This window comes from Stegodyphus dumicola, chromosome 2 (assembly GCF_044657685.1).
Source record: "Stegodyphus dumicola isolate Sdum_Otavi_A_Nest chromosome 2, ASM4465768v1".
NCBI lineage: Eukaryota > Metazoa > Arthropoda > Arachnida > Araneae > Eresidae > Stegodyphus > Stegodyphus dumicola.
Window position 1 is genome coordinate 11,002,714 of NC_140769.1, and position 15,020 is coordinate 11,017,733.

The 15,020-nt window shown below is 30.0% G+C and overlaps 1 protein-coding gene across 2 annotated transcripts in view; it reads right to left on the reverse strand.

Annotated features, from left to right (window-relative positions):
• Window positions 1–233: 233 nt before the first annotated feature.
• Window positions 234–15,020, reverse strand: part of Dolk (Dolichol kinase) — a 48,184-nt gene continuing 33,397 nt past the window's right edge. For both annotated transcript variants that reach the window (XM_035360559.2, XM_035360560.2), the window contains exons 5-11: window positions 11,913–11,975; window positions 11,630–11,815; window positions 11,120–11,332; window positions 7,426–7,588; window positions 5,541–5,639; window positions 3,232–3,309; window positions 234–902 (exon numbers count right to left, since the gene is read on the reverse strand). In XM_035360559.2, coding sequence (XP_035216450.1) covers window positions 763–902; window positions 3,232–3,309; window positions 5,541–5,639; window positions 7,426–7,588; window positions 11,120–11,332; window positions 11,630–11,815; window positions 11,913–11,975 — 942 coding nt within the window. In that variant the 3' untranslated portion in view covers window positions 234–762. The remainder of the gene's footprint in view (window positions 903–3,231; window positions 3,310–5,540; window positions 5,640–7,425; window positions 7,589–11,119; window positions 11,333–11,629; window positions 11,816–11,912; window positions 11,976–15,020) is intronic.

A 15,020-nucleotide genomic window follows, 5' to 3' on the forward strand; every position in this document is an offset into this window, starting at 1 on the left:
ATAACCAAATGTTTAGAATGCAAAACCATTTTTTTTTGGGGGGGAGAGGATTTTTTTTCACTTGAAAAATGTTACAAACAGACTGCTCAAGTTTTTTTCAGTGACTCGTGTAAAACGAATGAAAAATAATGTACTACACTTGCAAAAGTTTTGCATGAATGTGCGAGTGAATATTGTTTATCTAGTTCTGAGTTATCTCGCAGTCAGCACAAGGGTAAAAAATATTTCACATGCCAACTATGAGAATACTTTAATTTTATTTATTGCTCAAAGTAATCTGTTATATCTACATTTAAATAATAAAACAACAAAAAATAATTTAAAAGCATAAAATTTTAGATAGGATCTTGGCATATGTGAACTGATGTACCATATCAGCTTTGGCAACAAGCCTGTTAAGCAAAGATATGTGTAAATAATTCATAAAATATTATTTCTATTATGTGATACACGCAAACAGAAAAAATAAATATAAAATCTGACATGTATATATAATCTTATTATCATATGATTATAGGTTTATCCATCAAATAATATAAGGAATACATCAGTATGACATACATTTTTGTATAATATGTGAAGGGTAATAGGTTAAAAACACTGCATTAGAGAAACCTAAAATCCATTTCTGAGTCAGACCATTGTACATCGTATTATGCAAAGCATCAATTTTTATTTTCATTTTCAAAGTGAAAAAAAAATATTTTATATGTATATTAATATTTTCTTCAATTTATAAATAAACTCTCACAAAATACAAATTTATTGAATCCATGAAAGAAATGAAAACATAAATAGTGGCAACACTAAGTTGTCTACTTGTGATGTTGTAGCTTCTAGTAGTGATGTAAAGATGATGGATGTGGTTACTAATAGAATGTTCCAGATTGAGAAAGTATGACCTGCAATATAGTTTTAAAAAATCAGCATAAAGCAAATTTTATAAAAAGCTGTGAAAATTACACTGAAAAGACAAAAATAGTTCCATGAAAGTAAGTCATATAACCATGTAAATATAGTCTGCATCTTCTGAATGTATTACCTGTATTTGTCTTGAGCTTGTAATTTTGATAACAATGTAGGAAAGAAAAGTTGTCAAGTTTAATACAGAACAAAAGACCTGTTGGGCTGGTGTTCAAAGCAGGTATGACACTGCACCAGGACTGGGTAAAACTAGATATACTGCTGTCTACAAGAAACACTTCTCCACCTTCAATCGTCAAAGCAGATATGAGAGCTATAGTATAAATGTGAGGTCGCCCTGTGGGCCATCACTGAAACACCACTACTTTCATCATGACTCATTTACTGATTCATTGAAGCAGACACTAGTCTGAAGAAACTACATTTCTTGGTCCACATAATCTGCTTTGAAGATGACCTAAGCGATTGGGGAAATCCATTCTTGCATTTATATCACTTTTGAGACATTTGGTATGTTTCTGCCTACCCTTTCTTATTTTCATGCTTGACTATACTTATATCTATAGCAAGTCTCCAAGCTAACAGCCTTTAGATGATAAAAGAATGTAAGTTACAGAAATCGGCATGTATGACCCTTATGAGACAAGAATTGGCTCTCGACTTAATGATACAAAATGATCAGATTTGGGCCATAATGAATTTGAGACTAGATATGCATGCAGCCTTTTAAACATGATATTAGACTTCCCACTGAAATTCAACTTTTAATTTCCCTGATTTTCTATGACCAGATGAGGGAAAACTCCTCTGAACAACATAATGTACTTAGTTATCAATGCCTGAATACTTAAATAATTCTAACTAAATTGAGTAATATTGTACGACTACTAAAAATACAATGCAATAACAAAGAACATAATAAAAATATATCTCATCTACTACTGTGAACAAATGACAGAAATATATACAATAAATATGAGTAGTATTTTTAAAAAGAAATTTAAATTCTGGGGGGGGGAGAAATTCATTCTATATAGAAGAAATTTGAAAAAGTACATCATAATAAATACTCCTCTTGTGGTGTTTCAAAATAAAACTGAAGAGCTTAGAATTACACTGAACTGAAACAAATTTGTGTATTTAATATAATATATAGAACTGCACAGTGTTATGATTTCTTCACTAATAGATAGAGAACAACTCACTAATAGAGAACTATGGATAGATCGAATGGTATCAAATATAGTGTAAAATTTCTGCAAGAAAAAAAATACAGTAAGCTTCATTTACTTCCTTTAACAAAAGCAATTTTCGTTTATTGTGCATTATAATTTTATTTTTTGAGAAGACTGATCTGTACTTTTTTTCTTTAACATGAAAACCTTTCAGAAAAAATTCATATTTTTTGCAACTTTGCCCAGTGATTTTTCATTTCCCTGAATTTCTAGATGAGAAGAAACCCTGTATTAATTGTTCTTTCTGCTATATAAATTTAAAAACAAAATTCAAAATAGATATAAATTTTTGCTTTAATTCTGCACATCCTTTAACTATTGGAAGCATTTTTTATGTCAAAACATATACTATCTTTGGAGTAGTCCACTATAAAATTAAAATGCAATAAAAAAAATTATACTTTATCACTTATGGTGCATAATTTTGAATTATTATGATTCTAAACCTCTCTATGTATATGGATTCCAAAATTCATTTATTTCTCCATGATCTGAAGAAGGAGGTGAATGCTTTCATAATCAACACTCTCCATACTGTTTTTAATTTTTTTTATTTACTATTGGATTTTAAAGTTTCATAAAATTTTTGCAGCTTTACACATTTATCTAGATAGGATTTATATTTTTCTTCAAAATTTGAACTTCAGCAAATAAAAATAAATCAGTATAAGCTATTAAATTTATACCAAAAAAGTATCCTGAATACCTGAAAAAATTCTTAAAAATTGCCTGGAGATCAGGTTTTTAATGTCACATTTTTTAAAATTCTGTACTTTTACAACAGCTGCTTACATATGTTTTATTTTCCAATTGTATTTCATTTATGCAAGACAAAAAGATTTATCCAACAGATTTTGGAACTTAATTATTTTCTCTTTCTGCTGACAATAAGAAAAGAAAACATACATATTTAATAGATAAAGATGTGTCCATTAATATTACCAAATACTAACTTCATCATCTTTAATGTCACTTGATTTGAAAATAACTAAGCAATTAAAAACACAAACATGAATTCAAAGACATATGCATTAAATTATTATAAAAAAATTAAAGAATTCCTAAAACTCACCAACAGATAAAAATGGATAACAGCAAACTAACTGGGAAACAATTGCACAGGCAGTCCCTTCAAATGTTTTTTTGGAATCTAATTTCAAAAAAAAGTTTACATTTCAGGAATATATTCGAAAACAAAGAAACTTTAATCCCATATATTTCCATTTACCTGATACTCTTGACATCTGTAAAATGACTAATTGATACCAATAACTTTTTAGTCGGTCATTCTTTACATATCAGAATAACAATGATATGTAAAAATGTTTAATTTAAGATTTAGAAGATTAAAAAACTGCCATTTTAAGACACTAAGTACAAGTTCTACATTTTAGCAGATGCATTCAATACACTATATAATGAAGTTTTTTAAACTTTTTTTATTTTTATGAACTAACTTCATAAGATAAAATAATGTTCCATATCAAAAGAAAGCTTAAATAATACTAGTTAGAAAATGCTTTAATAGTAGTTAGAAAGCCTGTCCGGTTTGATACTTAGTATGTCCTTCAAAAAAGCATATAACTATACAAATATGCTGAGGCATTAACTTCATGAGTGTGTGAAAGCCTTCTGTACGCAATGACACCTGTATTTTTATAAAGTGGTTCCTAGGATTCTACAGTGTGCATCATGGTATCAATGATGCGTGTGGTAACACTGGAGGTCAGGTGACTTTTATGGCTGTGCAAGATTACAGATTTAGAAGAATGTTCCTTTAATTTTCCTAGACTTGTGTGGCAACACATTATCTCATTAGATGAAGCCAAACGCATCAGAATGATAGGGCTTTAACAGTCATGGCTTATCTGAAAAGATATGCACCTGGCATTTACCATTAAACACAACACAAAGTGCAGCTAAAGAAAAAGCTACCTGGAAGTATCTTAGTAATTCAAACTCATGCTAACAGCTAACAACAACTGAGAGCAGATGCTCTCTCCGGCCTTATACAGTTTTCACCCAGTTGCCAAGATATTTCTAGTACTTCTCAAAATTACTAGATTGTTTTGGTTTGATTTATGTGATTATGGCAAAGCCTCCAGGGCTAATCTGCCTAAGGGGAAGGATGCCTTCGTAGAGGACTTTCTAAGGGAAACTGGCTCATATAACATTAAGAATGGAGAAAACCATGAAAATGCCCAAACAGCCAGGCCATTTGCAGCATTTCAACCTCAGACTGAACTACCAGTGTTCAGTGACTTTACCACTTGGCTGCTGGTGGGCCCTCGAAATTACTGGAAGGAATTATGAGGGTCGAATTATGCTTACAGTTAATATAGTGATCAGTTACATTTATTCGATTACAATACAGGGATTGGACCAAATGGTTGCCAAGTTTGGCTATTTGTCACCAAATTACCATGATACCCATTTATTCAGCATTAAACAGACCTGCCCTTGTATTCTTAATTTTCCAGGCTTGTCTCTGTATTATTAATTGTCCAGGCTGTCTTAGCTTGTCTCTTAAGATTTTTCATGTTGCATTATACAGAAAAATATAACAATTTCACATATAATTGCACTAAAATCATTTATCTATGTACAATATTCATAACAATAGTGAAGTTATGCATGAAATACTGTACTATAATATATCCTCACAAGTCAATAAATATTGGCCTATACTTCTGAATGATGAGTATGTGATAGTATTAGAATATAACAATTTAATTATTCTCTTTATTTCCTAACAGAATTTTATATTTTCAGAAAAGAAATTAACATCTATGCAGTGCCTGAAAAGCAATAATTTTTGAAAAACAGTATTTTTTGCTTTTAACTGATTTTTGTGGAATACTGAAGTATACTACCCTGGGTCGACAGTAATTAGCACAGGAAAAGTAATTGCAGTAATCAGCTGGGTTCATCACTGGCCCATGGGATGACTCTAAATGCAGCTGTTTATAAGAGCACATTTATATGCCTTAAAGAATCTTTAGATGTTTCAAAGGGAAAGAAAAATATCCCTTTGCAGAAAATCTCTGCAAAGGGATAATTCTCTGCTTTTTCTCAAATGGGTATTTTTCTCAAATCTTCGCAAAGGGATAAAATCTCTGCTCTTTCTCAAATGGGTATTTTTTATTAGTAAACTGTTATTAAAATGCTTTTAAGCAAATGGATTTTAGGATTTTATTTAGACAAATAAAATAAATCATATGAATAAAAATATAAGATATGACCATAAAAAATTAAATATTTTGCATCTGCAGGTAGATAATTACTATACAGTGATTAATTGTGAGATTCTAATTATGATCAAACTAAACTTGTGTGGTATTTCAAAATGGGAATAAAAATATGAATATAAAAAAAACTTACTTTTCCAAAAATGTTTACCAAATAGAGAACCACCTAATGCAGCTGCAGTATCACCAAATCCAACTGATATAATTCCACTTAGCAAGCATATGTGATAACCTACAGGGAAAATATAAAAAATTAAATTAATTTTTCCTTGATTAAATATAACTCCCACCAAAATTTTGAGTGTTCATAAACATATCAAGTTAGAAGTCAACATTTCATTTTGCCACTTAAAACATTAATTTAGAATGCTCATCATTGATATGAATATGATTCTACTCTAGATAAGAAACATACTAAATTAAATTTGAAATCAAGCATAAAAAGCAATCTTGAACTAATATAGATTTTAAATTGAACTCTTTTGATATTGAAGGCAATTTGATTTAAATCTTCTTCAAGCCATGATGGCATAGGGAACTATTAAATGCAATACAATAAAAAATATCACGCTTTTGCCTATTTGTTTAAAATCCTATATTTTTACTTCAAATTGACAATGAAATAAGAATATTTTTAAGACAAAATTTTCTTCAAATATTTTAATTCCAAGTCATTCTAATATATCATTATTTTTCTGATATAATTTAGTTAAGTCATATTAAATAAATTGGTACATGAGATAGGTTTCAAATATTATAAATTTAGAAAATTCTAATTTTATTTAAAATTTTGTTTACCTGTACAAATTTTCAATTAAGCAATTTCTTAAACTTCAAAAGCAATTAATGAAATGAATAAAACAAACTTATGGGTGAATGATATGAAAAACATTATAGCCATTCTTAACTGAAAGTGCAACAAAATGTCTGTTTACATTAAGGAACAAAGTTCTGCTTTCAAAAAGAATTTTAGGAGCACCTACTGATGTCCCTAATGAACCTAATAACTCATACATGTTAATTAACTAATATTCTGAAATTTCTATTTCATACGAAAAATAACTTTACAGTCACTGAAAATTATGTTGAACAAATGTATATTCAAGCAGAGAAAGAGCATCCTGTAAAAAAATTTTAAAAGTGGTTGAGCCAAATTGGCACGATTTGTAATCTCAGTATTAACGCTATTTTAAAAATGTCTTGCTGTTCATTACAGATTCAATATTCTATATATCTATGCCTTGTATACTGAACAGTAAGAATTTTGATTGCATAGAATGTTGATCCATTATGAAATGCCCTCAGAGGCAGATTAAATCTTATTTTTATTTCAGTAAATATATCGCGGTCACAATTAACTTGACACACTGTTTGTGCCTATTTCAAAATGTTTACATTTTACAGCTTTGCAGTAAGAAGAGACGAGCAGGCAGCAGTGCAGATAAGCCAAAGTGTAGAGAGCAAGTGCAGTTATGTTCAGGATGATATCTTAATTCTGAATGAGTTAATTTTAGTTCTCAATTCATTTGATTAGATAATTGATACTACTGTAAAATCATCATTGACTGTTTGAGTTTCAGTTCCACTTACATCACCATTACGTAAGAGTTACATTAGTCTCAAAATGATGTAGCGCAGAAAAAGATTACTAATTTTAGAATAGACAGCAGAAATAAAATTAAGACTTAAGGAATGTTGCTGATTGAAATCGTAATTTATATTTGCATATATATTTTCTTAAATATATTAAAAAGAACACTTTCAACAAAAAATGGTGTTCTTTATTCTTGAATTATCTTTACTTAACCTCCAACAAAAACTTAAGAAAAGTTATTTTTAACTTGCCCTCATGCATTTCTATTCAGCAGATAAGGTGTGGAATTTTTCTGAAATTGTGTGTTTTAGATATTTTAGTTTGCACACATGGCACATCAAAAATAATTTTTTAACATTCATACATTTATTTCTATATTCCATAACATAAGATATAAAAGAAAGAAAGAAAACTTGGCACTGACCTTTTGTTAAACTGTAAGGGTACAACCATAAAGGGCATGAGCAACCTATGAGGAGGTAAATATGAGTTAAAATTAAAACTCCAGAATCCTTCTCATCCAGAAATATTTGGAATGCGTTATTGATGGCAGGACCAATGATATAAACATCAAGAACTCGATACATCTAAAATTAATAAAAGATAATGCATTAAGAACTGATTTAAAATGTTTTGTATATCAAATATCAAATTTTATACTCAAGTTCCAAATAATATGACACAATAAACATTTTATTTGAAAAATCCACTACAAATTTCTGAATATCTAGAATATTTTTTCAATTTTTATAGTAAGCATGCTTTTAAAATTATAACTTCTGATGTATCATATTATATATTTATATGTTTATGAATGAAGGCAGAATTATCATGTAATAAATTAAATATTCTTTAGATAACTATTTTAAGGCTTTAGTAATTATAAGACTGCAAAAATTTGACTTGAAAACTATTTGATTTGCAATGAAATAAAAAATTTTATAGAATGAATAAAAAACAAAGAAAACTGCGACAACGAAAAAAAAATTAAATTCTGTACCAGGAAAGAATATCAGAGAAAATTCTTCTAAGCCTTATTTGAAAATATCTTCTAAAATATTCTTATAACAAAGCAGAAGTTTACTGCTTTTACATGAAAGAACTGATAAAATTCATAATTAGAAGCCTAGAAAAAACGTATCTTAAATAATCATCTCATCTAGATGCTGTTAAACAGTTAATAGAAAGGATTTCATTATTCTAGAAAGTTTGGATACTTCGAATGCATATTCTGCATATTATTTTGCAACAGCAAAGCAAGTAGTTTCTAAATATATTATCAGATGCCGAAAATAAATGAAGATGTCAAAATAAAAATTAATACAGAGATGATATTAGGCCTATGCAAATAACAGACTTTATCAGATTAGGATAATCACATACCCAAAACCCACTCAATTTTATACTTTGATTTTGATTCAACCATTATATATTACTTAACACTGCATTGGCAGTTTGAACTTATTGGACAACAATGGACTTATAGTGGAGCTTGTGAAAATGATAAATAAACAAGAAATCCTTAGCCCACAGAATAAAAGACTATTAGCATGCTTCTAGATAGGAAATGATCTCAAGCTCCCAGAATTTGACTAGGTTAATAGCAAATAATATGGAGAAGAATGCCTATAATGATAGATGAGTGGGATGTTCTCCCACGTCTCCATTACAGCCTAAATTTAGCCCCTAATATCATTACATCTATTTGAGAATAGATATGCATCCAGTGAAACACCTCAAGAGAAGATATAACAACTTCCAGAATGCTTGAGAAGATACATAGTGCAGAGTTCAGTTAGGTTAGATTATTTGTGTATGGCAAAACCCACAAAGGCTGTTTGTCTAAGAAGAGGGATGTTTTTTGTGGAGGATTTTTTTAAAGGAAACTGGCTTGCATTCATGTTATACATAAAGAAAACCATGAAAAACACCCATGCAGCTAACCCATTTACCTAAGTTACAATCCAGGTTGAATTTCCAGTATTCAGCAGCCTTAATATTCAGCCATTGGTGCTGCATTGCAGTGAACAGATATTAATTCACATAACAACATGCTTTGCAAATGTATGTGAACACTGCATTTTTTCAATCATTCCATTTTTCTGAATCATACTTGAATTCCCTAGTGAAGTTTTTATACGAATTTTCTTCAAAATTACTGTTTATTCTATGAGACAAACGTACTTTATCTTGTATCAAATTAAGCAAAACAGAAATAAGCCATTAAATTTCCTATATTTCAATTATTATATTTTATTAAATTAATTTATCATATTCATACAATAAAATTATTTCTAACAAGCATAACATTATAATAACTTAATATTTCAAATGTAATTCTTATAACATTATATATAATATATATAAAATCCTCCTTGCACATACCTGTTAACAAACAAAATTATATAAAATTCAATTTAAAGAAATATATTTTAAATAAATAATATCTAATTTCATATAAATCTATAAGCAAGCTACAATTATCCTCTTTAGATTGCTATCTTATGTACAACAGACACAGAGATTCAAATTATTATTTTTTTTGTGCATATCTTTAATCACACTACATACAAAAGAAAGAAAATATAATAAAGTTTAGTAGTTGTTGGTTATCCTTTATTTGCTATACATCAACAAAAATAGCCCACATGATGCAGATCCTTGCAAGTGTTTGGTAAACCTAAAAGCTGTTCTGGATTTGTCTACAAAGTAAGATTTTTATTTATTTATTTTTTGCTAATGTTCTCTCTCTCTCTCTTTCATTTTTGGGGAGCAAAGGTAAAAGGAGTATGGGGATGCTTTATTTTTTTAATTTCAATGTTTACTTCAATCTCAAGACTGACATCAACGTGTAATGGAATGCATGAGAAGATCAACAAAACAGAGGATTTAAATAACAACGTAGAATCACTTATCTTTTTACTTATCAGAGTTCATATAGACAGAAAAAGGCAAGTTGCAGAGAATAACAATCTGCTTGTAGCCATTCTAAATGTGAATGCCACGTAATATCTACTGGAGATTTAAATATATGTATATATCATCTCCAAAAGGTGCCAATAGATAGATGGTGGTTACTAGACACTTAGCAGCATAGATGTGTAATGCATCTTAGCGGCACAGATGTGCAATGCCAGTGCAATAGATGATAATGCCCCTCCTCTTTATTGTTTTTCCCAACTTTAACCACATTTTTTTAAACTTATGATTGATTATTTTGTTAAGTAGCTTTATATACTTTAATTAAACAAAAATGCTTTTGTTAAATGTCCCAATGCTAAGATGCATTGCACATCTATGCTATCTTCATTGCACATCTATGCTGCTAAGTGTCTAGTAACCACCATCTATCCATTGGCACCTTTTGGAGATGATATATACATATATTTAAATCTGCATGCTATTGTATGTTATTTATGATCCCTGTTTAATCCTACTAAAAGTAAATAAGAATATGATAGCTGAAGCTATTTGACATCACAGAGAGTGTAATATGAAACATATGCAATATAATTAAGGTAAAATTTTTACTAGCAAATTATTCAGTATACTTTATTTTTACACTTGGATTAGCCCCCCCCCTCAAGTCCTGTTTTCTAACTGTTTAGAAAGAAAACTCATTAATTATTTTAGCAAGGTTAATTTTTTTGGGCTCAGTTATTCTCAAATGAGAGCAAAGCTAAATTGGTGACCTTTCCTGTCTCACATTACTTCATAAATATTGTTTGGTTAATTTCAGTTTTTAGAATGATTATTCGCCATTAGCAACAAACCATAAGATGCTGTTTATACATCAGGAAAACTCAATGAAACTTAACTGTGATTTATTATTCACAATTCTGGTTGAAAAATGAAAACATAAATATCATTAAAATGTTTAAGCATTCAATCTTTTAAAATAAAATTTCAAATATAAAAAAAAAATGTATATTTCTTCTCACTCGGGAATCCCTAAGCTCAAAGCAGCCCTAAGGCACTTGCTCCAGCAGTAGTTACAGCCCTAAAGGGATACTTCATGGTGTTTTGTTAAACGGTGAATAACCAACAAATACCAGAACTTCTTTGATAAAAAAAAATTAATAAATGAACATTATCATTCATAAATAATAAGAAATTACCTCTAATACAATAAAAACGGTTAATGCGATTCCTGATGCAAGATGCAGTAGTTCAAGGTCATATATAATGCCAGGTATAAATACAGCATTTACTATAATGTGGAAATATTTCCTAGTTATGGTTGATACTTTTTGATTTTGAACTTGGTTGATCCATATCACAAAAAAGATAGATGTAAATGTAGACACAACCCAGAACAGGAGAAGAAAAATCTTAAAAAAAATTTTTTTAAATTATAAGATTTACAAAAAATATTTCTACTTAGATTTCTTTAAAATTATAAGTTTCTAATGGTATAGTATTTTATATATGAACTCAATACACTGTTCAAATTTAATGGTACAGATTAAATTTAACGGTAATTCAGAATACTGGCAATAGATAGAAAATTTTTCATAACATGAAACATTTAAACTTAAACAGAATAACTATAAATGACACAAATCATTTCATTATGAAATAAATACTTGCCATAATGGATAAATGAGCAAACTTGTATTTATGCTTACCCTTATCTTGTTTTTTAAACAAAACAACAATAACCACATAACTGGATTTTCATCAAGGACATAGCTCCAGACTAGTAGCATCAAAAGCCCAAAAGAAACACAACAGATGTGGAAACTTAATCCATGTCTTATTTGTGTAAATTTATGCAGAACATACACTAATAAAAGACACCCTAAAAGTAAAACCTGTAAGTTCAAAACCAAGAATATTTCAAGAAATATCAAAGAAAAAAAAATCAGTTTTAAATTTTATTATTACAATTTTTTAAAAAAAATGAAATACCTGCATAAACTTTACAGAAACTGGAATTATATTTTGTAATGATTTATCAGGGAAAATATCCAGCTGGAATATTAAAAAAGTGTGCATTCATATAAAGCATATTAATTAATACATAATTCACAATATTACTATATAAGTTATACCATTTATTATTTGTTGTTAGAAAATGTATTAGGCCATTCAATAGAAAAGTAGCAAAGTTCTATTAAAATTGCAAGTATGGCTGATATCATTGTGGTATTAAATAATGACTTGCAGTTACCAGCAGATGATGTTAACATAGCTATGATGTGCATAGGAACTTAAAAAATAGTTCCACAAAATGCCAGAGCCTTTTTAACAGTACAAGAAGAGTGGACTTTTCAGTGACAGATTTAAGAAGAACATCTCATGTAAAATTTTTATTAGCATTAAAATATTCGCATTAACATTTTAAGGGCTATGTTTACTATTTTTAGAAATGAATTAATGATTTGGGACCCTACTGCAGCATGGGACTCTTCGGATTCGGACACTTTGCAACTTTAGCAGCTAAATAAATTCACCTCTGGAAGATTTTTGTTAAACAAAAGAGTGAAACCTATATAAGTTCATTATAGGATGTGAATTCAGTATGGTGATAGGTGTATGAATTATGTTGTTGTTGTTTTCTTATTCTATATGATCTAGCTACAGGCTAGACAAAGTCCACGGGCCTAAGAATCTTCAAAAAATCATACACAGGACCTGCACAGTTCAATATATGATTGGGAGAGGCCTATGCAGAGCTGCAGTTCATGCACATCAGATCAGTCTTTTGCCTCTGATCAAATGAGACATACCTCACGTGTCAACTTGTGAGCCTGCTAATGGTGGATTGAATGACTCTATCAGCCTTGACAGCAAGTGCACCACTTGGAGCCTGCCATTTATACCAGGGGTGAACCAGGGGGATTTTCCATAGCTACTGATTTGAAATTTCTATCTTGGAGCAGATCTCAGAGAAGGTCAAAGAGTGATTTGAAATCAACAAATGTCAGAGGCTCCCTCCTTGGCCAAAAGGTCTGCAATTTCATTGCCAAAAAGACCAATGTAAGAAGGAATCCATTGAGAGTAGATTTTATGCTGTTGAGAAAGTTGTTTAAGAGTATTAAGTACTGAAATAACTGTTTTGTCACCAGCCTTATTCCAGTTACATATGTGCTGGATAACATTACGATTGTCTGACAAAATCCAGATATTCACAGTTGGTGTTACAGATTTAATAGCCCTGGGAGCTGCATCAATAGCTATTAGCTCAGATCTAAAAACAGAGCAGAAATCAGGATTCTTCATCTTAAATCTAAGTGAATAGTCAGAGGCCTTGATGAAGATTCCACTACCACAATAGCTGTGATCATCTTTACTGCCATCAGTATATATATGAATAGCAGTTGCTGGAATTTGGCCAATGATTTGGTCAATGAGCAAGCTGACGTAGATACTAACACAAATCTTGATTTTTGTTAATATTAGTCACAAGTTAAGGTTGAAAATGTAATTCAGGCAAGCCCACAAGGGGATTAAAGATAGCTTTCAAGAAGTGTCTCTCAACTTCCTGATCCAACAAGTCCATCAAACAAATGAGAGAGAAAGGACTGTCTTTCTTTAATTTCTGCCTGTTACTCCAAATACTGAGATAAGTTGCAGTGCAATTTTGAATGCTAAAACTGTAGAGCTTGTTATAATACTTCGAAAGTAACTAATTTCTTCTCAATTTTAAAGGCTGAATATCACTTTCAAATAATACCAAACCTATGGGGCAGCAATGTCTCATGCCAGTAATAATAAGAACAGCACTTAATTTGACTCTTTCTAGTTTTGCTAAATTAGTGGGTGATGCACAAAAGTAAACTTGGAAACCATATTCCAATACAGGTCTGATCACAGATGTATAAGTTAATGTGAAGATGCTGGCATCTGTACCCTAGTCTCTTCCTGTAATATATTTATGAATAAATGAATTATGTATAAGTATATACATAGATCAAAAAAAGATGAAGACCAGTGTTTTTTAAAGTAGAGTATTCTTTTCTCTTGAGCCTAGCAGTCATTGAAGAGAATATTGCAGCCAATAAGAACATGATATGGGAAAACTGGCACAATAAATGACAGAAGTGTTATCATTATTGCACATTAATATTGGATCACATTATCCCATCAATCCTGACCATGTGAAATTCCACAAAGCATATATAAAATGGGTTCACAAGAACTTGACACCTAAAGCATTATTTACACTGAGCTTCTGCATCACTATGACCCTGAACGTGAAGTTTCCCAGCAGCATATTGCCATTACCTACAGCAGCTAAGTGCACTTCTGCATGGAATGCATTTATGAGGTATAGTGAGGTTTGGTTATCAATGCATGAGGGATATAAATCCATCAGAAAGGATCTGTAGAGTACCCTTTCAGGCACTGGCATAAATTAAGGACTGAGTTGAACAGCAATATTATTAGTTCTTCAGTGTTTGCAGTAGATATTCTTGAAATAAAAAATTTTAGTTTTCCAATGAATGTTTTAATATAAGAATGAAACAGATAATTAAATATATTTATAAGAAGTTGCAATATTCGTTACAGAGTGGTTTCAGATTTTTACAAAACTCCCATTTACAAACTACTTGTTTTTATGTACTATCACACTAGTCACAAAAATTATTCTCTAGAACCAATGGCAATTTCCACCCTGATTTTAAAATTACAATTTCACATTCTCTTTTTCTTTCTCTTTTTTAATTCATATTCTTATTTTCTTTACACTTCTATGCCAAGAATTCGATGGAAGATGAAATTTTCTTACACTTTCAATGCACACAGTTTATTAAAGTTCTTTTGGTAAAGGAATAAGCAACACTGATCCCCAGCACAGTAGAGATGAAATCTTGATTGCAAGTTATACCAGAATAACTTAAAAAAAAAAAAAAAAAAAAAAAAAAAAAAAAAAAGTTTTTGAAGATCTAACCTTTCAGAATTCTATGAATGCAGATCAGAATACACAAGCAAGCACAAATAAATTATAACGAAGCAAATTTTTCCTTGCTTTCTTACCATATCAGATGTTTACAAGCATTAATTTTATGGAAC